The sequence below is a fragment of the Anarhichas minor genome, unplaced genomic scaffold (assembly GCF_050575085.1).
Source record: "Anarhichas minor isolate MPS153535 unplaced genomic scaffold, ASM5057508v1 ptg000027l, whole genome shotgun sequence".
Lineage (NCBI taxonomy): Eukaryota > Metazoa > Chordata > Actinopteri > Perciformes > Anarhichadidae > Anarhichas > Anarhichas minor.
In genome coordinates, this window is record NW_027466473.1 from 3,838,754 (window position 1) to 3,860,289 (window position 21,536).

The 21,536-nt window shown below is 39.6% G+C and overlaps 2 protein-coding genes across 2 annotated transcripts in view; both read right to left on the reverse strand.

Annotated features, from left to right (window-relative positions):
- Positions 1-696: 696 nt before the first annotated feature.
- Positions 697-21,536, reverse strand: part of LOC142959855 (uncharacterized) — a 28,265-nt gene continuing 7,425 nt past the window's right edge. Inside the window, 19 exon segments of the mRNA XM_076101345.1 lie at positions 697-800; positions 875-978; positions 1,069-1,228; positions 1,329-1,459; positions 1,633-1,825; positions 1,915-2,052; positions 2,232-2,357; positions 2,431-2,579; positions 2,708-2,981; positions 15,586-15,690; positions 15,782-15,885; positions 15,987-16,146; positions 16,251-16,384; positions 16,499-16,628; positions 16,742-16,903; positions 17,011-17,139; positions 17,348-17,496; positions 17,629-17,876; positions 18,102-18,168. Of these exon segments, the coding sequence (XP_075957460.1) occupies positions 697-800; positions 875-978; positions 1,069-1,228; positions 1,329-1,459; positions 1,633-1,825; positions 1,915-2,052; positions 2,232-2,357; positions 2,431-2,579; positions 2,708-2,981; positions 15,586-15,690; positions 15,782-15,885; positions 15,987-16,146; positions 16,251-16,384; positions 16,499-16,628; positions 16,742-16,903; positions 17,011-17,139; positions 17,348-17,496; positions 17,629-17,876; positions 18,102-18,168 (2,767 nt within the window).
- Positions 5,922-10,057, reverse strand: LOC142960565 (collagenase 3-like). The gene is made up of 10 exons (XM_076102444.1): positions 9,959-10,057; positions 9,582-9,829; positions 9,345-9,493; positions 8,240-8,368; positions 7,387-7,548; positions 7,106-7,235; positions 6,884-7,005; positions 6,632-6,791; positions 6,446-6,549; positions 5,922-6,028 (listed from the first exon to the last, which is right to left on the reverse strand). The coding sequence occupies exons 1-10, from the start codon at positions 10,055-10,057 to the stop codon at positions 5,922-5,924; spliced, it is 1,410 nt and encodes a 469-aa protein (XP_075958559.1).

A 21,536-nucleotide genomic window follows, 5' to 3' on the forward strand; every position in this document is an offset into this window, starting at 1 on the left:
TAAATTTGTAATTTGCAGATAAAAAGAAAGAACAGTGTATTTCTCTGCAGGGTTCCTTCCATAATGTTGCCAAACTTATAAACTTATAAACTTGTAACAACAATCTGAGCCTGTAGTGGCGACAACAAGCCCTTTTAGTAGACGTAATCTTACATTGATGATGCTCACGTGCCCTTGCAGGTCGTTACACAGTTCTACCTCAATACTGGATCAGTTTACACTAAATGTTGTCCCCATTAGTCACTTAGACACAAACACATGGGGAAATAGGGCTCAGGGTACAGAAGTTACCCTTTCATGACTATGTGCATGGGTTTTCCTCTTGCAACAACTCTTTTGAGGTCTTGCTGAAAGAGAAATGGTTTCCTCCTCACCTGGGTTCAAAGCAAACCTTTATTCTAATTTATCCTAATTCCTAATACATTTAAAGTCCTTGATGTTTTACACTTTTAAAGATTGATTGAATCATATTTAATTGATGTATGTCCAAGAAAACACATTGACTACATAGCAAGTTATTGCCCACAGGATTATTATACTATTTCATATTGTATTTGATTATTCTAATGATGTATTCCCATGCATAGTTCTACAGAAAAGCCCCCTGAAACTACTCAGGATTAGTTAGTGGAGTAGAGCTAGCTATTATTGTGTGCTCACAGGTGTGTGAGTGTGTGTGTTTGGGTCTTTGTTTCTTTAGTTGCAATCCATCCACCCGTAGTTTAACAGAGTGCGAATCGCTCTTCTTCGTTGGTAGTGGTACTCTGTCTGACTTGATCCATATGAAAAGTACAGGTAACCTGAAAAGGGATGATGCATGATTAGTACCTCCCTGGACAGGAAGTGATAATGCTGCTGTGCTACTGTCACCTACCTCTGTTCTCAAAAGCGGCATCCACTCTGGAGCCGATCCCAGGGAGCTCTCTGCGGATGGATTTCGGGTACCCACCATCCATTCTGCCCCTCCTTTCATTGTAGCTGCATGAGTAACACAGGGAGGTGTTCTTAAACATGTGGCATCTGTATCAGGATTCAGCCCAGATGTTTATGGCTATCCATGTTACTCACCTCCAGTATCTGTTTTGCACAAAGAGCAGGGTTCTGCCTGTGACTGACACATAGACAGCAGCATCTACCTTGGTGACAGATGGAGGGAGGCCAAAGTCGCTGAGAGGTTTGGGATAACCAGGGAGGACAGCGTTTCCTCTGATCCTCCAGTAATGATCCCCTGTCACACAAATAAGGTAGAGTTATGTTCCTTTCTGGTCCCATTGTTTATTTGATACTTGTGGATTTATTTACCAAGTTTATTAAACCAAAGGTTGTACCTTCAAAGAAAATGACAGTATTGCGTTTCTTATACTCATAAGCAGCATCAACTCTGCTGATTCCAGGCCAGACAGACTGTATCTTGTGCGTACTGATGCCGTCCCAGGAGCTGCTCCTCTTCCAGAAATGTCTGACAAAGTAACACGAAATCCAATGATAAACTGACGGTGGTCCCATACTGAGAAAAGAAACCTAACTCTATGCATCTACATTTTAAGATAACACATGAATAATACATGAAGTAGATGTTGTTGTAAAACTCAAATGACGAAATAAAAAACAAATAGTGCATAAATGGCTCACCCGTCTTTGAAGAAGTAAAGACTTCGCTGAATGGAGGTTGCAGCATCAAAGATCAGGTTCCTGTTGCATCTGTCTGGAGGAGGTTCTGATGTGGTTTCAGGATCTGGTTCAGGTCTAGGTTGTGGTGTTGGCACAGGTTTGTTGGTGGGCTGCGGATTTGTCGTTGTCGGTTGAGATGATGTTGCTCTGACTCCTATAAAATATAAAGAAATGGCACAGGTAAAGATGTTTCTAAAAGATGATGCCCCCAAAAATCTGTCTATATGAATTAGTAGCTCTCACCGTAGATAGCTTGTACTCCCTGTCTGTCGTCATCTGGTAGAATGTAGCCCTCTGTGTTCACATACTGGTAGGTGGGATACATCAAGGCCGTCTTGACCTGAGAGTGGGTTAATCCCAGTGCATGGCCGAACTCATGGGCTGCCACCAAGAACAGGTTGGATCCTGCAGATACACACCAAAGTAATTGTGGATACATAATCACCCAGCGACATGGGCTTATTTCTCAAAATGATGTGATTATTGCCCCTGTAGGACGTTGCTACAATCAGCTGTAGCATTACATCACCTAAATGACAACGCTTTCTTAATGTAAGCACCTGCTGAGGTTAGAGTCCAGCTCTCATCTTCATCAAAATGGGTGTCCCCTCCATTGCCCTGTCCAGGGGAGAACGCGTGGGCCAAGACCCCACCCTCCCCGTCGAATGGAGCAAAATCTCCATGGTCTGGTTTCGAGAGGAGAAAATAGTTAACACTAAATCAGACATGTTCTCAAAAACACTGAAGGCCGTGCATTACCTCGAGCCTTGAACATGATCATAATGTCAGCGGTGCCGCTGTGGATGTGCTGGAAATCCAGAGGAATGATGTCACTGTAGAGTTTCAGAACCTTGGCTATGGTGACATCCACATCACTTTGACTCAAGTCTGGGGTGTAGTCCGTTATCCTGCGGGGTGTGACAGGGAAAATGGTTTACAAATCTCTCAACAGCAGCTTTATTGTGCTTTATGTTTGGATGAAGATCTCGCACAGACTTGCTGCTCTCTGTCCTGACACGGAGATCTTGTGTCGTACCTGTATGTGACCACAGTCTTGTCCCACCTCGGTCGACCTTCAAAGTGGCCATATCTGGTCACGTCCGTGTAGCCACAGCGGGGGCGAGCCATCACCTCCAGGGTGTTGGAGTCCAACTGCCCAGAAACCTCGAGGCCAAAATACTCCTGCATTTTTTTGAGAGTGTCTTGAAAGGAATCCAGAGAGCTGCGGCGAACACTGCTGGGGGCACTGACACCCACATCAGAGAAAAACTCAGACAGATAGTCCTGGACAAAGACAACGGGAAGAAACACTTCTCATGTTCAAAAAGATCTCCGAATATGATTAATCTGACAGAAAAGTAATTTAACTATAAATGCAGATTATGCAGAAAAGATACATTAACATTTTTTAATATTACTTTATAAATTATAATCCTACAGATTTTCATGAAATCAAAACCAATTTTTGATACTTTTTGTGGTCTGTATATTTTTCTGCATTAGTCAAAAAGTGTACGCTCACTTTTTCTATCTTATTTTCTTGTCTACCTTGTCTAATGCTCGCTCATTGTCTACTGAAATCTAAAATTGGATGATACGATCTCAAATTCAATCATCATTTGTTGTCATTCTGCAACACCGGGTTGCACAACAAAATAGCAAATCAATCCGAGTGGATTGAATTAACAGATAAAAGCTAATTGTTGGCTATTGGATAAATATGTATTTCATAGTAAAGTCACATGAACTAGACCTATGGCCCTGACATGGTTTTTGTCAAAATGTTGCTCTGTGTGTGTTTTAGTGCAGCTGCACAAGTACCAGCAGAGACTGGACAAAGGTAGGGTAGGTTATCTTCATGTGATTATACACATAAGTAAACCTACTAATTCATATTATATTCCATTTCTGCCAATAGATCCCCGTAAATGCTACACTCTGTTCCTTTAAAGATTCTCTGCATCTCAAAACTGAGCCAGTGTCTGGTACAAAGTGCAGCTCAGGAAATTGTTCAAACCAATCTGTAATACTGGAAAACTGACTTTAAATAGATTTCCGAAAATGGGAAGCACATTTTTTCTTTTCATGTTCCAAAATTTCAAATAGGGTGTAACTTCATTGTTTGACAGCTTTGAAACAAATCAAATAGATTTGACAGAATCACAGAGAAAACTGATTCCCTCACTTGTATCGGCAGGTGAGATACCAGCAACAAACACCTCATGATTACCTGGGCTTTAGCGAGCTCTTCGTGGCTGGGTGAAGTGGTGGGCACAGCTCCACAGAGTGCAACAATCACAACTATCATCACAGTGCACAGTGCAGGTTCCATGGTTCCTGTTTTTGTCTACCGCAGAGAAGAAGGAACAACTCCGGGTACTTTACTTATTCTTCCTCTCAGGCTCTGCTCAAATGTAGAGTTGGACTAGTGCACTAGTTGGTTATTTTCGGAAACAGTCAATTTCAGTGTTTTGTTTGCGAGGTGAAGAGCAGAAAAAGATGCATGACGGGGCAATAAAACATTCCTGCAAATGTCTGAACATGCCCATTTAGAACAACAGGGGGAGAGGTAATAGGTGTAGTGATGGGAGAGGGAGTCGGGGGGGGGAAGATAAGGACAACATTTGGAGTTTCATAGCAGCCTGGGCCTGCATCAACATGATGTAGATCAGACATGAACCAAAGGAACACATTGTTTAGATTCAGACAAGAGGAAACATCAGGATCTAAGATCTAAGTGTGGGGAACCGGAGGGTTGGCGCTACGTTACGACCGGTGTGAGAAATTCTCTCTGGCAATGAGGGGGTCCCGTCCATACCCGCATATTTCGCACACTGGCAATGACGCTGTCGGTCGGGATGGTGTTATCAGCTGCAAGAGCACAGTGCAGAGCTCACATACACTAAAAGGCACGCACGGCTGGCCCGGTTATCTGAACAGAGCCAGGAGAAGCTCTGATAAACGCTCTGACTATGGAATTTAGCACATTTAGTAAAGGTTACTGGACCAAACTCGATGTCCTGACACCATTTCAAAAAGAAGATAATATGTATGTACATGTGGGGTAAATATCTGACATTTTTGGCAGCATTAAGAATTCTCTGGATTAGAAATGGAAGGACTGAAGGTTTACGTAGGACCTCTATAAGCTCGCATTCTTCTAAATAGCTACATTTGTGACTCAAATGGCATCAGGCATTCAGACACCATCTAACAGGCTGAGCACCTCATTGTCAGAGAACAGTATTTCTACTTTTTAAATATTTTTGATTTACTGTTAACACTTTTCTTTATGAGCATTGAGCTTCCTGTTGTTTTTATATTGTGTGACCCTGTGCCTGTTTGGGCTGTTTTTTATCTCCACTGTATTTGTGGTGGATGCTCATAAAAAGTGAATCTTACAACATCTAGCTGGGAAGCTTATTGATCCTCTTTTCTGACAATAAATATTTACAAACATCTGATGCTGAATATAAATCTGTATTAAAATCGTCATATGCAGGTACATGCATAACATCTGTCCTTTGTATTTAATCCATCCTAAACTTTAAAAGCAAGGAGCTGCTGAAGCAACCGGGGAGTTTAGAGTCTCGCTCAATAACACTTTGACACGTGGACAGCGGAAGCCGGGGATCGAATCGCCAACATTGAGATTAAAGGACGACCCGCTCTGACCCCTGAGCCACAGCCATTCCAGAATAATAGCATAAAGTACAGTCACAAAATTAAAGCGTCAGAGCCTTCACAAAGGTTCATTTTTATATTGATTTTATTCATTTGCAAGAACATTAGGAGACCTTTGTTGATCCTGTTTTTGTTGTGTCAGTAACAATATTGTAATGCATTGGTTACACACATTACCAGAGCTTTCCAGATCATCTATAATGTCATTAGATAACATGTAAAAAGAACAGCAGCGCCAGTAACAGGTCAAATGCAAGTGGACTTGCTATCTTGAAGAACCCTCTTTGAGATGTTTCATCCCAGAGGCATCACCAGGAACTTCCCTGACAGTAGAAGCCCCTCAGATTAGACTTTTAACTAACTATCAGATTTACAGGATGGCTGAAAGTGTCATAAAAAAATATGTTTTACATTTTATTTATAAACTGCTGCTCTAAATAAATTTTATACAATTAAATGTTGAAAATATAATATTTTGCGCAATAAAAATATTTAAAATGTACTTTATTAACACAGTTAGTGTACATTCAGAGCAGCTACTTTAACAATGTAGTTAGTAAACTGCTCTAGTTAGTGCAGCGCAGGAAGTAGCTGTTCCTCAGCACGCGGTACAACGTCCCCGTCCTCAGGCTGTACTCAAACATGTAGGGTCCACTGTAGATGTAAGTAAAACCTGCAGAACACAGATTCACCCAATGTTAGTTTCTGTGCTAGTTATAGGAACGTTTAACATTTTGGGGAAAATGCTTAATCCCTTCTTCCCTTCATAAAATTAGATGAAAATATTGATACCACTGTCACAATATGAGGCTGGATCTAGGAGACGGTTATCTTAGCTTAGCATAAAGGCAGGTCAGAAAGAAAACAGCTATCTAAGGTAACTAAATCTGCTGCATGTTTAACAGACAGATATGGTGACAAAGTGGTATGGATCTTCTCATGTCACTCTCAGCAATTAAGCTTATAAATACTCCAAATGTCACTTTTCTTTTAAAGGCTGAAAAGAATGAAGGAGGATTCTTCCTTCATTTGTTAGAAAAACTGCTAATGTCTGTTTTCAGTTCAGGTTCAAGCTTTGAATGCTTCTCACCGCTGTGCTGGAAAGCTGCAGTCACCCTGCTGGTCAGGCCGGAGAAGGTCCGAACCACTCGCTTGGGGGATCCCCGGTCCATGCGCTTTCTGGCCTCATCATAGCTGAGGAAACACAGACAGGAATTAGATACATTCAATAACAGTAAAGAATTAGAATACTGAAAACAACATACTCTGAACACACCTGAAGTAATAGCTGCCCACAAAGAACAGAGTTTTGCCAGATTCCACATCATAGACGGCAGCATCGATTTTCCTCACACCTCTTGGCAGACCAAAGGAGGTAAGTCTTTTAGGATAGCCACTAACACGGTTGTTGCCAGTGAAGGCCCACACTTTACGACCTGCAGGCAGAAAATATTTCAAAAGAAAGTTAACAGAAAAAAAGCAGAAAATTGAGATAAACTTGAAATGATCAGATAAGGAGATCACATACCTTTAAAGAGAAAGATTCTGTCTGAGTCTCTGCTTTCATAGGCAGCATCGATGTTGGTGGGGGCATTGGGCCAGAAGTCTGTGATGAGACTTTGCTGAGGTTTCTTGCTCCGCCAGAACTTGCTGAGAACACACAAGGACATTTTGCACATAAGCCACACCTCTTACAATGAAAAACAATCCTAGGGCTTTGGATTCAGAAGTTCCGGTGTGTCTACAATACCTGTCTTTGAAGAAGAGCATCTCTCCTCGCAGGGTGGCAACAGCATCCAAGACCAGGGTAGAATCACAGGCATCAGGGCTGGTGGGGGGCTGAGGTTTATCTACAGAGGGATCCGTGTTAGGGTTTGGACCTGGAACAGAGACAAAATTAGTTCCCAAGTATTTAGAAAGCCCTGGATCGCAAAGCCCAAACAGTTGAATAGCATCATCAAAGGTTGTACAAGAGATTGTCAGAGAATTTGATCACATGCTATGTGTGTGATCCAGCCAGTTGGTACGAACCATAGAGAGACTGGATGCCTTTGACATCATCCCGAGGCAGAACAAAGGTGTCAGGGTTCCTGTATGAGTACACGGGGTACATGAGAGCACCAGCATCATCAGAGTGAGACAAGCCAAGAGAGTGGCCGAACTCATGGGCAGCCACCATGAAGAGGACGTAGCCTGCAGCAGAAAACACAGAGCTACAGGTTAGTAACAGTGATAGACTGGATATAAGTCACCGTGACGTCACCCATTGGTTTGTGGACTATGATTTGAAGCCTTGAGTTCGGCATTTTGGCGGTCGCCATCTTGTTCTTTCATAAATTACATAAGAGGGCGGAGCCAGGTACAACATAGAATAAGAGGTTTTTAGGCGACCAAAATGTTAATAATCAACTTTCATGAACTGAAAACACATTGTGAAAGGGTTAAAGTTGGAAAACAAGACACGACATGACAACTCCCAGACCAGACAACACCGTGGTAATGACCTGTCAATCACAAGGTAGCCCCGCCCTAAAGCATACCCTGCTTTATCGTCTATTTGACTCTAAATGGACCATCATCTACTAAATGAACTTCATGCTGTATTGAAGAAGACTTGAAACTAGAGACTGAGACCATAAACTCATGTTTACAATGTTTACTGAGGTAATACATCAAGAGAGAAGTAGAGTCATTTTCTCATAGACTTCTATACAACCAGAGGAGTCGCCCCCTGGTGGACATTAGAGAGAATGCAGCTGTAAGACACTTCAGAGCTTGCTGCCTTATTACTCCCCTCTCTATGATTATACCATGTCAAAACACACGCTGACAGTCGTTAGTGGTTAAAAGAGACACTATGCTGTGCATCAATATAAAGACTCACCTCTGTTTGAGCGGAGAGTGAAGGTCTCGTCATCATCAAAATGAGCATCTCCTCCAATGCCAGGTGCTGGGCCGAAGGCATGGGCAAGAGTGCCATCAGGGCCATCAAAGGGGTAAAAATCACCATGTGCTGTTAACAAGAACATGCTCATGTCAGGTTTTGCAAACTAGAACTTGTGCTATGTTGTTTTCTCCTGCACTTACTGTATCTTTGTAAAAAGCATCAAATCACAACTGGATAGACAAAAGCATTTCATTGCTATTGTACCGCAACACAAACGTCTCTGTTGGATATCAAGATCACAAACCTGAGCTAAAATAAACACTGTCTCTTAACCCTTAAAAAATAGTAAAGATGCCTCCAAGATGACTGCAAGCTCTGGCATGCCAACAGAGGAATGACTGTTGTGTCTTTGTGATGTTAAGTAATATATATTATGTACTGCATTGCAACCATTGTCAGGAATTAAGGGATATGCCACTCAAATACGCAACTATTGCAGAGGTGTCAACAAGCTGAATAGGACATGCTGAAAGATAGATACCTATCACCTATACACAGCTAAATCAGAATAACAAATGTAGTACATTATAGTTGTAATAACATTAACGAGTTTACAAAGAGATACACTTGAAAGAAAATCACACAATACCAAAAAGATGTGGAAGTACATTACCCACATAATGTACTTAAAAACATTTTTTAGGTTCTTGCGGTCTGTGCATGAAGTATAATTAATTTGTTCAATACACAACCTGAACAATGGCTGATAAACTTTATGCGCTGACCTTCTTGCATTTTACTTGCATTTTTTGATTTCATGCTACTTTATACTTCTAGTCCAAATTGTTTATTTTTTTATTTTAAAGATCAAGACTCTATATGATGAGCGTGTAAAATATGATGCAGAACAATTTTACAGTATAATATAATATAATATAGTAAAAACATATTCTAGATTATACTTCTGTACTTTCAGTTAAGTAACACAAAGAATGCAGGACTTGTACTTGTGATGGAGTATTTTAGACTATTTTATCTCTAATTTTACTTAAGTAAAGGACCTGAGTTCTGCTTCCACCACTGACACTTCTTCTGTACTCACATCGGCGTCCAAAGGAGATCATGATGTCAGCGGTGCCACTGTTGATCCTTCTGAATCTCAGAGGAGTGACTTTGGCCCAAACCTGCAGGGCTTTGTCTATGGACGCATCTACCTCTGACACAGACATGTCAGGTGTGTAGTTCTCTATCCTGATGGGCGGAACAACAGTCAAGAATATTATTACTTAGACTATCTACAGTTCATCTGTCCCACACTCTCTCTCTTCAGATCACTCACCTGTAGGTCAGGCTGTTTCTCTGCCACTTGGGGTCACCTCCGAACGTGGAGAAACGGGCAATGTTGCTATCTGGAACGCCACAGCGGGGCTTCTTCATCATCGCCATGGTGTCAGTATCCAGGGTCCCGGTGATGTTGAGACCGAAGAATCTCTGCATCTCACTCAGCTTCCTGGTCACCGGACTGACCCCCCGTCTGATAGTTGGACCAGTCTCCTCTGTTAGGTTGAAGAATCTCTTCAGGTAGCTCTGTAGAAGAATGCGAGGATGTAATACTGGTAAGTCAGTAATGAGCTTCAGAATTTGTGGAACAACAAAAGTCCACAAAATGCACATCTGGAACACGTCTTAAATGCAAAGTAATGAATACATACATACCTCTGCATAACCTTCATCTTGCACAGTGACCTGTGATGCAGGCACACAGTGGACTGTGACTGCCAGGCTCAGTATGATGTACAGACTGCAGGACCTCATGCTTCCTCGTTGAATGCGTCTTGTTTGTCTGCTCTGGAGTCAGCTGTTATAAAGGCTGAGGGGTGGGTGTGTTGAGCAACTACCTTCCTGAGTCAGTTACTCAATAACTGTTCCATTTATAGATAAGAGGGCGAAGATTGGCTTTGATTGCTCAGCCCCAAAACAAATCCCCATGACACATGACATTTCCATATATAAACCACAGATTATAAAATCACATATTCTAGGAACAAACTGGATGAATAAAGTAAGTTATATGGAAGTGAGACTTATTATTGTCTTTTGACCAGTTCAGCAGGTGGAGCTGAACAAGGAATTGTGTTTGCTGATATCTTAATCTGTGGTATTCTGAGCGATATCCTCAGATTGTGAAGGCAGTCTGTCATGGATTCACGGGTCTTTAATCGGAGGAGACCTCTTACACAGACATGCTGCTTCACGTCAAGTGTCCTTGTGACAGGTAATGGAGTATTTGTAGATGCCACATGCTGTGCAAATCCACTCACCAACCGCTTCACAACAGCTAAACCATTGTAACAACCAGGTTTATAGATAAATGTTTCTGTCTTTATTATAACGATATTGAGGTCCGTTCATACTGTCACATATTTATGGGTGCTGTAACGCATCCGAAGGCCCTGATTGTTTTTCAACTGACAGAGAAGTTTCCCTCCGTCAACTAGATTATTTTCTTTATCACACAATCAAATTATTATGAATTTATGTATCTATTAAATAAAACATTTGCACTTTATTGTTGGTGGAAAACTACATTGTGGTTGCTGTTTCCTAACACTGGACATTGGGAGGAGCAGTACATGTGTTTGTTGTGCAACCTTTGCTTTAGGTAAATCCACAGTAAACATAGATGTGGGGATGAAGGTGTAGCAATAGGAGAGCAGCATGTGATCTATCTATCCATCCATCCATCTATCCATCTATCTATCTGTCCATCTATATATCTATCTGTCTGTCTATCTATCTATCTATCTATCTATCTATCTATCTATCTATCTATCTATCTATCTATCTATCTATCTATCTATCTATCCGTTCTATCTATCTATCTATCTATCTATCTATCTATCCGTTCTATCTATCTATCTATCTATCTATCTATCTATCTATCTATCTATCTATCTATCTATTCTATCTATCCGTTCTATCTATCTATCTATCTATCTATCCGTTCTATCTATCTATCTATCTATCCGTTCTATCTATCCGTTCTATCTATCTATCTATCTATCTATCTATCTATCTATCTATCTATCTATCTATCTATCTATCTATTCTATCTATCCGTTCTATCTATCTATCTATCTATCTATCTATCTATCTATCCGTTCTATCTATCTATCTATCTATCTATCTATCCGTTCTATCTATCTATCTATCTATCTATCCGTTCTATCTATCTATCTATCTATCTATCTATCTATCCGTCTATCTATCTATCTATCTATCTATCCGTTCTATCCGTTCTATCTATCTATCTATCTATCTATCTATCTATCTATCCGTTCTATCTATCTATCTATCTATCTATCTATCTATCTATCTATCTATCTATTCTATCTATCCGTTCTATCTATCTATCTATCTATCTATCTATCTATCTATCTATTCTATCTATCCGTTCTATCTATCTATCTATCTATCTATCCGTTCTATCTATCTATCTATCTATCTATCCGTTCTATCTATCTATCTATCTATCCGTTCTATCTATCCGTTCTATCTATCTATCTATCTATCTATCTATCTATCTATCTATCTATTCTATCTATCCGTTCTATCTATCTATCTATATATCTATATATCTATCTATCTGCCTATCTATCTATCTATCTATCTATCTATCTATCCGTTCTATCTATCTATCTATCTATCTATCTATCCGTTCTATCTATCCGTTCTATCTATCTATCTATCTATCTATCTATCTATCTATCTATCTATCTATCTATCTATCTATCTATTCTATCTATCCGTTCTATCTATCTATCTATCTATCTATCCGTTCTATCTATCTATCTATCTATCTATCCGTTCTATCTATCTATCTATCTATCTATCTATCTATCTATCTATCTATCTATCCGTTCTATCTATCTATCTATCTATCTATCTATCTATCCGTTCTATCTATCTATCTATCTATCTATCTATCTATCTATCTATCTATCTATCTATCTATCTATCTATCTATCTATCTATCTATCTATCTATCTATCTATCTATCTATATATCTATCTATCCGTTCTATCTATCTATCTATCTATCTATCTATCTATCTATCTATCTATCTATCCGTTCTATCTATCTATCTATCTATCTATCTATCTATCTATCCGTTCTATCTATCTATCTATCTATCTATCTATCTATCTATCTATCCATCCGTTCTATCTATCTATCTATCTATCTATCTATCTATCTATCTATCTATCCGTTCTATCTATCTATCTATCTATCTATCTATCTATCTATCTATCTATCTATCTATCTATCTATCTATCTATCTATCTATCTTTCCGTTCTATCTATCTATCTATCTATCTATCTATCTATCCGTTCTATCTATCTATCTATCTATCTATCCGTTCTATCTATCTATCTATCTATCTATCTATCTATCTATCCGTTCTATCTATCTATCTATCTATCTATCTATCTATCCGTTCTATCTATCTATCTATCTATCTATCTATCTATCTATCTATCTATCCGTTCTATCTATCTATCTATCTATCTATATATCTATATATCTATATATCTATATATCTATATATCTGCATGTGTGTGATTCATCAAATTGAAAGAAAACACACAAAGCTTTAATTAAAACATAATTTCCGTTTCCATGAAAATGTGTAATATGAGTTTGTACTTTATGTGTCATAAGGTTCCTAGAACAACGCTGTATTACAACAGTAAATGCTGATGTTGCCACTGTTAATCCCCTCCTGCATTATTCATCAGTGGGCAGCATATTATTAGACATAATGTGGTCGATGTGGTATGTATGTGACACACTCAAACCGGATTCTCATGCCACTAACCTTATCCAAGAGAAATTACCATATTTGGTTCCGTACAACACTCTATTTCAAAGTTTAGTAAAATCATATTTTATTGTTATTATTTCTGTATACTGTATATTGACCCAATGCTACTGATTTTACATCACAAATCATATAAGTTAGTAAGGTTTAGTCAGGATTGAAAAATACACTATTGTTTTCATGCTATCAGGTCTGAATTATTTTGCAGTATTCACAGAAAACATATCCATCACTGATGCTGTCTTGGTAGGACAGTTTGATTATGTGCATGAATCACTACTGTTGGTGGAACAGTAAGAGAACCTTCTTTCTTGTTGGAACTCTCAGAACCCCTCAGAGACTCTACTATCAACATTATCAACAACTACTTGAATGGATTGCACTTCAATGGCACCATGGGGCGATTGTGGCTCAGTGGTAGAGCAGGGTCGTCCTTCAATCAGAGGATCGTAGGTTCGATCCCGGCTCTGCTAGTCCCTGTCGATGTAAGTAAATAAAATATATTTATAACGGCTTTTCACAGACATAAGTCACAAAGTGCTTAACAGGGCAGAATTACGAACATAAAAAACACAATGTGACCATAGGGCCAATAATTTACATACACACAGAAAATACAAAATTAAAACATGGTTTAAAAGCAGGTCTAGGACATAGGTTTTACCCAAACGCCAGCCTAAAGAGGTGCGTTTTGAGCTGATTTCTGAATGCGTTCACAGAATCTGCGAGGCGTAGAGGTGCAGGCAGAGCATTCCACAGCCTCGGTGCTACTGCCTCAAAAGCTCGGTCAACACGGGTCTTAAGGCGAGTGCGTGGGACAGACAGAAGACCTAAAACGTCTGACCTGAGAGCGCGGGCGGGTGAATAGGGGCGAAGTAGATCAGCTACATATGTAGGAGCCTGACCGTGTAGTGCTCTGTAAGTGAGAGTGAGAATTTTAAAGTGTATCCTAAAAGCTACAGGGAGCCAGTGGAGAGATCGGAGTACGGGGGTGATGTGAGACCGTCGATTTGTTTCTGGTGAGTAATCTGGCGGCAGCGTTTTGGATGACCTGCAAACGGTTAAGAGCAGCTACACTGAGTGATGAGAAAAGGGTGTCCTTGGGCAAGACACTTAATTGCTCCTGTAGCTGTGCCTACGGTGTGTGAATTTAGTATGAATGTTAGATAGTCCTGATGGGCAGGTAGCACCTTGCATGGTATAGCTCCTGTCATCAGTGTATGAATGGGTGAATGATGACATGTAGTGTTTAAGCGCTTTGAGTGGTGGCTTTCCATTTGCCATTATATTCATGGTCCCCTCAAACTCAGAGTGAAGTTATGTTTTTAATGTACTGACCTTTCCTCTAGTGCCACCATGAGGCTGACATTTGTAGTTCAGAGTGGATTATTGTAAAACAACTGTTGGATAGATTACCATGACATTTGCTGCAAACATTCATGTCTTCCTCAGCATGGATTCGAAAAAGTTTTATGATTTTCTGACTTTTCATTTAACGCCATCATCAGGTCGACATTACAATCCATCCAGTGATTTGTTTTATCACCAAATACCTGCAAAACTACCGACATTCCCATCAGCCTCAGCTGTACTTTGTGTTTAGTGCTGATTAGCAACTGCTAGCATGCTAGCATGCTAACATGCTAAACTAAGATGGGGAACATTAAAGGTGCTGAAGTCTCAGTATTTAACTAGAGGATGTACATGATTCTGTATAGCATGTGTTGTTTTAATAATGCATATATAATGTATATATATATATATATTACTGCATTTTTTCAGATTTCTAGTGATGAAAAAATACTCTAAACTACTGCACTACACAACATTTTAAATGGCCAATACATTTCACCAACCAGAAGCAACTTTTTTCTTCATACACTAACAAATGCCTAGACTTTTGAAAACAGGACATTTTCTTTGATTTTGCAAAATAACAAGAAAACTTACTCAGAAATGTATTTAAACAACTTTTATTTGCTAATCATGGTGCCAATTTCTGTTAAATGTGTCACATTTGTTCTGTTTTATATATTTGCAAACAAACATTCATGTGTTTTGTCACAGTGGTGTACAAATCTGTGCAGATGTGCAATTGTAACAATGTTACATACATTTAGGCAACATGCTCCAAAGTTCCACAATTAAACTATATTAAACAAAAAATGTACACAGAAACAAAAATAACAACAGCAAAAATTTAATTATGAATATGACATAAATAATCTGAGACAAAATAGAGTTAAATTAACTTTAAAAAACAATGGCTGACATCACAAAAATGCTATAACAAAATGTAAAAAACATATAAGGTGCTGGAAGTATATACCCGTAAGTGTGTAACAATATAATTATGTACTGTAAGATATATTATCACATATTATGGACAGTTTAACTATGTTGCCTTCATTCTCATTCAGAGTGGCTACAAAAACAATATAGCTCGTAAACTGCTCTAGAAGTTGGTGCAGCGCAGGAAGTAGCTGTTCCTCAGCACACGGAACAACGTCCCCGTCCTCAGGCTGTACTCAAACATGTAGGGTCCACTGTAGATGTAAGTAAAACCTGCAGAACACAGATTCACCCAATGTTAGTTTCTGGACAAACTTTTCTCATTTCGGTAACCTTGACTTGGAAAACTTTGAATGCTTCTCACCTCTGTACTGGAAAGCTGCAGTCACCTTGCTGGTCAGGCCAGAGAAGGTCTCATCCACTTGCTTGGGGAATCCCTGGTCCATGGTCTTTCTGGCCTCATCATAACTGAGGAAACACGGACAGGAATTAGACCACCATTTGTGAACCATCTTGTGAACCGTCATCGGTCGCCTGAATTCATTTCACATTAAGTCATTTGAACACACCTGTAGTAATCGCTGCCCACAAAGAACAAAGTCTTTTGGGATTCCACGTCAACAAGGGCCGCATCGATTTTCTTCACACTTTTGGGCAGACCAAATCTTGAAATTGATTTCGGATAGCCACGCACTAGATTATAGCCACTGAAAGCCCACACTCTCCGTTCTGTACAGAGATTGACAGAAAACACGTATTAGTGTCTGCATGTAAAGGTACATCTTGAAAACGGTGTCATATTAGAGCCTCAGGCAGATATTGAGATCACATACCTTTAAAGAGAAACACTCTGTCTGAGTGTCTGCTTTCAAAGGCAGCGTCGATGTTGGTGGGGGCATTGGGCCAGAAGTTTGTGATGAGACTTTGCTGAGGTGTATTGCTCTGAGGGTAGCTCCGCCAGAAGATTCTGAGAACACACAAGGACATTTCATTCATAAGTCATCTTCTTTATGAAGAGAAAACACCCTTAATGGACTTCAGCATTCCAACTTTTGAGCATTCTACTGTATGTCTACAATACCTGTCTTTGAAGAAGAGCATCTCTCCTCGCAGGGTGGCAACAGCATCCAAGACCAGGGTGGAATCACAGGCATCAGGGGTGGTGGGGGGCTGAGGTTCAACTACAGAGGGATCCGTGTCAGGGTTTGGACCTGAAGGTTAAATAAAATCATAATCACATTACAACGATGGCGTTAACACATTTTATGGTCACGTGCTATGTGTGCAAACAGGCATATCGATGATTGAACCAGTTGGTACGAACCATAGAGAGACTGGATGCCTTTGACATCATCCCGGGGCAGAACAAAGGTGTCAGCCTTGTTGTATGAGTACACGGGGTACATGAGAGCACCAGCATCATCAGAGTGAGACAAGCCAAGAGAGTGGCCGAACTCATGGGCAGCCACCATGAAGAGGACGTAGCCTGCAGCAGAAAACACAGAGCTACAGGTTAGTAACAGCTCCACTCTATGATTTAACCCTGTCAATACATACACCGACAGTAGTTAGGTAGATGAGGACAAAACTGACCGGTGTTTGAGCGAAAAGTGAAGGTCTCGTCCTCGTCAAAATGAGCATCTCCTCCAAGGCCAGGTGCTGGGCCGAAGGCATGGGCAAGAGTGCCATCAGGGCCATCAAAGGGGTAAAAATCACCATGTGCTGTTAACAAGAACATGCTCATGTCAGGTTTTGCAAACACAATCCATTCACTGAATTAGTGTAAAAATCAGAGCTGGATTTGAAATAGTATTGATCAGCTGTTCAATGTGATTCAGGACACAGAAACACATGGAGTTAAAGCAAAGACACTTAATGGAACCTCACTATCAATGAACTGTAGAGAGTGGAACACTTCTTCTGTACTCACATCGGCTTCCAAAGGAGATCATGATGTCAGCGATGCCACTGTAGATCCTTGTGAATCTCAGAGGAGTGACTTTGGCCCAAACCTGCAGGGCTTTGTCTATGGAGTCATCTACCTCTGACACAGACATGTCAGGTGTGTAGTTCTCTATCCTGATGGGCGGAACAACAGTCAAGAATATTATTACTATATTATATTATAATATTATTATAATATTATTATGACTATTATTATGACTATCTACAGTTCATCTGTCCCACACTCTCTCTCTTCAGATCACTCACCTGTAGGTCAGGCTGTTTCTCTGCCACTTGGAGTCACCTCCGAACGTGGAGAAACGGGCAATGTTGCCATCTGGAACGCCACAGCGGGGCTTCTTCATCATCGCCATGGTGTCAGTATCCAGGGTCCCGGTGATGTTGAGACCGAAGAATCTCTGCATCTCACTCAGCTTCCTGGTCACTGGACTGACCCCCCGTCTGATAGTTGGACCAGTCTCCTCTGTTAGGTTGAAGAATTTCTTCAGGTAGCTCTGAGAGAGAGAACAGGAGTCATACTTAAAAATGCATCAGCTGCAGAATGTACATAATATAATCTATATGGTATCTGTTAATATGCAGAAACCTATTTACAGGAGCTACTAGTGTTTCCTGTACAGCCTAACATTCAGAATCCCAAGAACGTTAAAGTGTCCAAATACACTACAAAGCAAAATAGTGAGAATGCATGCAGAAAAAGACAAAGCAAGAATACATACCTCTGCGAAATTCTCATCTTGCACAGTAATCTGCGATATTGGCACACAGTAAACTGTGACTGCCAGGCTTAGTAGAATGCACGGATTGAAAGTCTTCATGTTTCCTCGATTCCAACTTGTGTTTCTGTGCTGCAGGTAGCTGATTTATAGGCAGAGAACAGGGCGTGTTGAGCAATACGTCCTCCAGTCAGTGACTCAATGCTCCTTTTATGGACAAGAGAGGAAGTTGTGCTTGGATTGCACACCCAACAAAAAAGTTTCCCACACTGTAATCATGACGAAACAAAACATGAAGACTATACCTGGGGACATTTTTATTAAATAATCACACAATCTTGTCATTTTTTTTTTAATTATTTGTTTTAGTTTGCATCAGTTTTCCAACAGCTGTAAAGATTGACTGTAAATATGTTTTGCAAAATAAATAAATAAATGGAGATATAAACATTTAGAATTTATATCTGAATCCAGATCGGCCTCAAATAGTAATAGTTCATATTACATTTGGGCAGAAATATGTCTTATCTTGCAATGTTAACAAATCCTTTAAAACTGCCAGAATAGCATTTGCTGAAGAAGCTTGTTTGATATGTGTGAACGCTCCAGAACAAATGGAGTTGATGATGTTTTGCTGACCTTGACAAAAAGAAATGTCTGAATTTGCAAATTGATTAAGATGCGCACGATGGGGAAGATGGTGTTATCTAAAGATTTTCCAGCAAATTTAATTAAAATCAGTAATGTAGTTTTTCAAATAAAAAAGAAAGAATAGACAAAGAACATACGGGACCAGAAGGATGACTCTGAATGAACATGTTATCAATTACATTAAATATCAGGTCATTAAATGTCAAATGAATGATGTTTAGGGTGCCAACAACTTTTTCCCTATATGTGTTTTACTTCTCAAAGTCAAAGTCATGAATGCATTTCAAGTATCTCCTCTGAGAAGGTTTACAGCAGTGCTTCCCATCATGTCTATGTGTTTTAGCATTTTGTGCTGGTGTTTCTGAGTGCTCGGAGCTTTGACTTACAAACTCTTCTCCGGCCCTCAAGCTGTTGTTGCTTCTGACATGTTGTGTCATGTCATTATGAACTCAAGCCCTGTCACCCTACATTCCAAATGAAAAGTTCTGAGAGGTCCGGAAATACAATAAGTAATTCAATACTCTGGGTTTAATCCTGTCCTACTGAGAACATTAAAGTTAGTTTATTATTTTACATATTAATGGGCGTGGTACTACATGGAGGCGCTGTGTGAGTCAACTAAAGGTGGTTATTTTCCATCCAGATGTGTCTGTGAAAATCTATGACTTTGTACATCAGTGTTGGTACAAGCTACATGTTGGTCACTGTTACCCAATAGTGGACACAGAAAAAGCAGTAGTTACTTGCAATTTATGTTTCAGGTAAATTGATCAACACCATTGAATGCAGACACTCAGAGGATTAATAAACAAGCACAAATTCATGTTTTATAGAGATATGTATAATGGATCATTTTCCCAGGGATGCGAAGGTAGAACTACAGAAATACATTTCATATATAGCTGAGTATCTTTAGAAGATATGCAGGTATCAATCTTAAAAACACACACATCCAGCGACAACATCAGATTGAAACATATACAATTGTAACATCAACCATAAAATCAAACACAACTCAAAATGTACTTTGATACAAGGTACTAATGTCATTATTACAACATTGTAACTGATACTGTAACTCTTTAACCACTTCTCTGCATCATTCATCACTTCCCAATTTGGTATTACATACGTTGTGGTTATGGCTGACATAGGAGCTTCGTAACACTTTGTGTTTACACACATAGCAGATACACAGCACCACTGTCATCACGCTTCATGGAGCACCTTTCCTTCAATTATCTCCTCTCTGTCAGTATTTCATCGTCACTCTTCTTGCATTCCAGCAGCTCATTAGTGGGGGTGGTGGACACAACGTGTTTGGAGCTGGGGTCAAATTTAGTGGATGTTTCCCTTGAAGAAGAGAACAAGTCCTGACGGGAATGAAGATTCATTATTGTGATAGCTAAAATTAACAAGTTTGAGCTCAGTGCTCAAAATACACATGGCCATCAATCTGATTTGGACTATTACCAGCACAGATAATTACCTCTTTCATTTGATCATGAGCCAGACCGGCCGTATTAGACCGGCCCGTCCATATGAAATGCTGTTTCCAGCCATGATGTTATGAAATTGTAACAATAACATTTCGTAAACCGTCGAGAACAATCTTATTAAAAGTCTAAAGAGTTGATGTATAAATGTCTCCTTTAAACTAAAGCTCAGCTGGGTTATGTATTTTCTAAAACAATTTTGTTACATTTACTGAAATTCTCTTTACATCCGGAAAGCAATCAATAAATAAAATGCTCTGACAAAAAAAAGATCTGGTATCTGTGGCTGTTGCAGGACTGTTATAAACCCGTCCAATGGTTTTATTCAGCCAGAATGAAAGGATTAGAGCTACCTGCCTGTCTACCTTCATTCACTCAGTCACCATTCATCTGACTTGATATTCTTTTGTGCCACAACATAATGAAGCCGGTGAATAAACCACCCATTGTCTATATGAAATTAACTGTCGTTTTTTTTGCATTGAATTTGATGAAAGCGTGTTAAATGTGTAGCACCCTTCGTGAAACTGAAGGGGGAAAAGGAAGGTGATGTATACCCTCATAGAAGACAGCGGCATCTATAGGAGTTGGAATCCCTGGCCATTGCTGCTCTATAAGTGTCGCTGATCCTTCCATCGTCATCTGCTGCTCATTGTACCTGTATATCATACACAAAGAAAACATGGTAGAGCTTTGTCTCTATGTTTTCCTGCTAGTAGGTTGCAATCTCACATGGTGTCTAATGAAAGTCAAAAACCCATATTGGATGAGACATAGCAAAGCCAGTGACAGCAAGCCATTACTCACACAGGAAATGTGTACATTTTCATTACATCAAAACCTAAGCAAGTGCTATAATGTGCTCATCAAAACACAGATGTCAGGAGTCAGTATCTAACTTGTATCTATGTTGAGCTGGGCCACTGACCAGCATATCAGTTTGATCTGAATTTAGGAGCAGAAGGTTTTGTGATCTCCAGTCTAGTTTACTGTTTGCACAAAACTGGTATTATTTTGTATAGTTAATGCCTCATTAATTACATGGAATTTAATTTAATAGTTCACCTGATGATGCTTAAAAAATGGTTTATGTTGTTGAAGAAAATCATCATATAACTTAGGATTGAACAGAACACATTTGGATTCATAAGTAAACAGTTTATATAACTTATGTTGAACACACTGGGTTTCATAAAAACATTCTTATAGAGATTAAAGCACCAGACAAATTGTAATCGATCACCCCTATTTGTATCCAAACATTCCCTGTAAACGAATCGTGTGTTCTGCC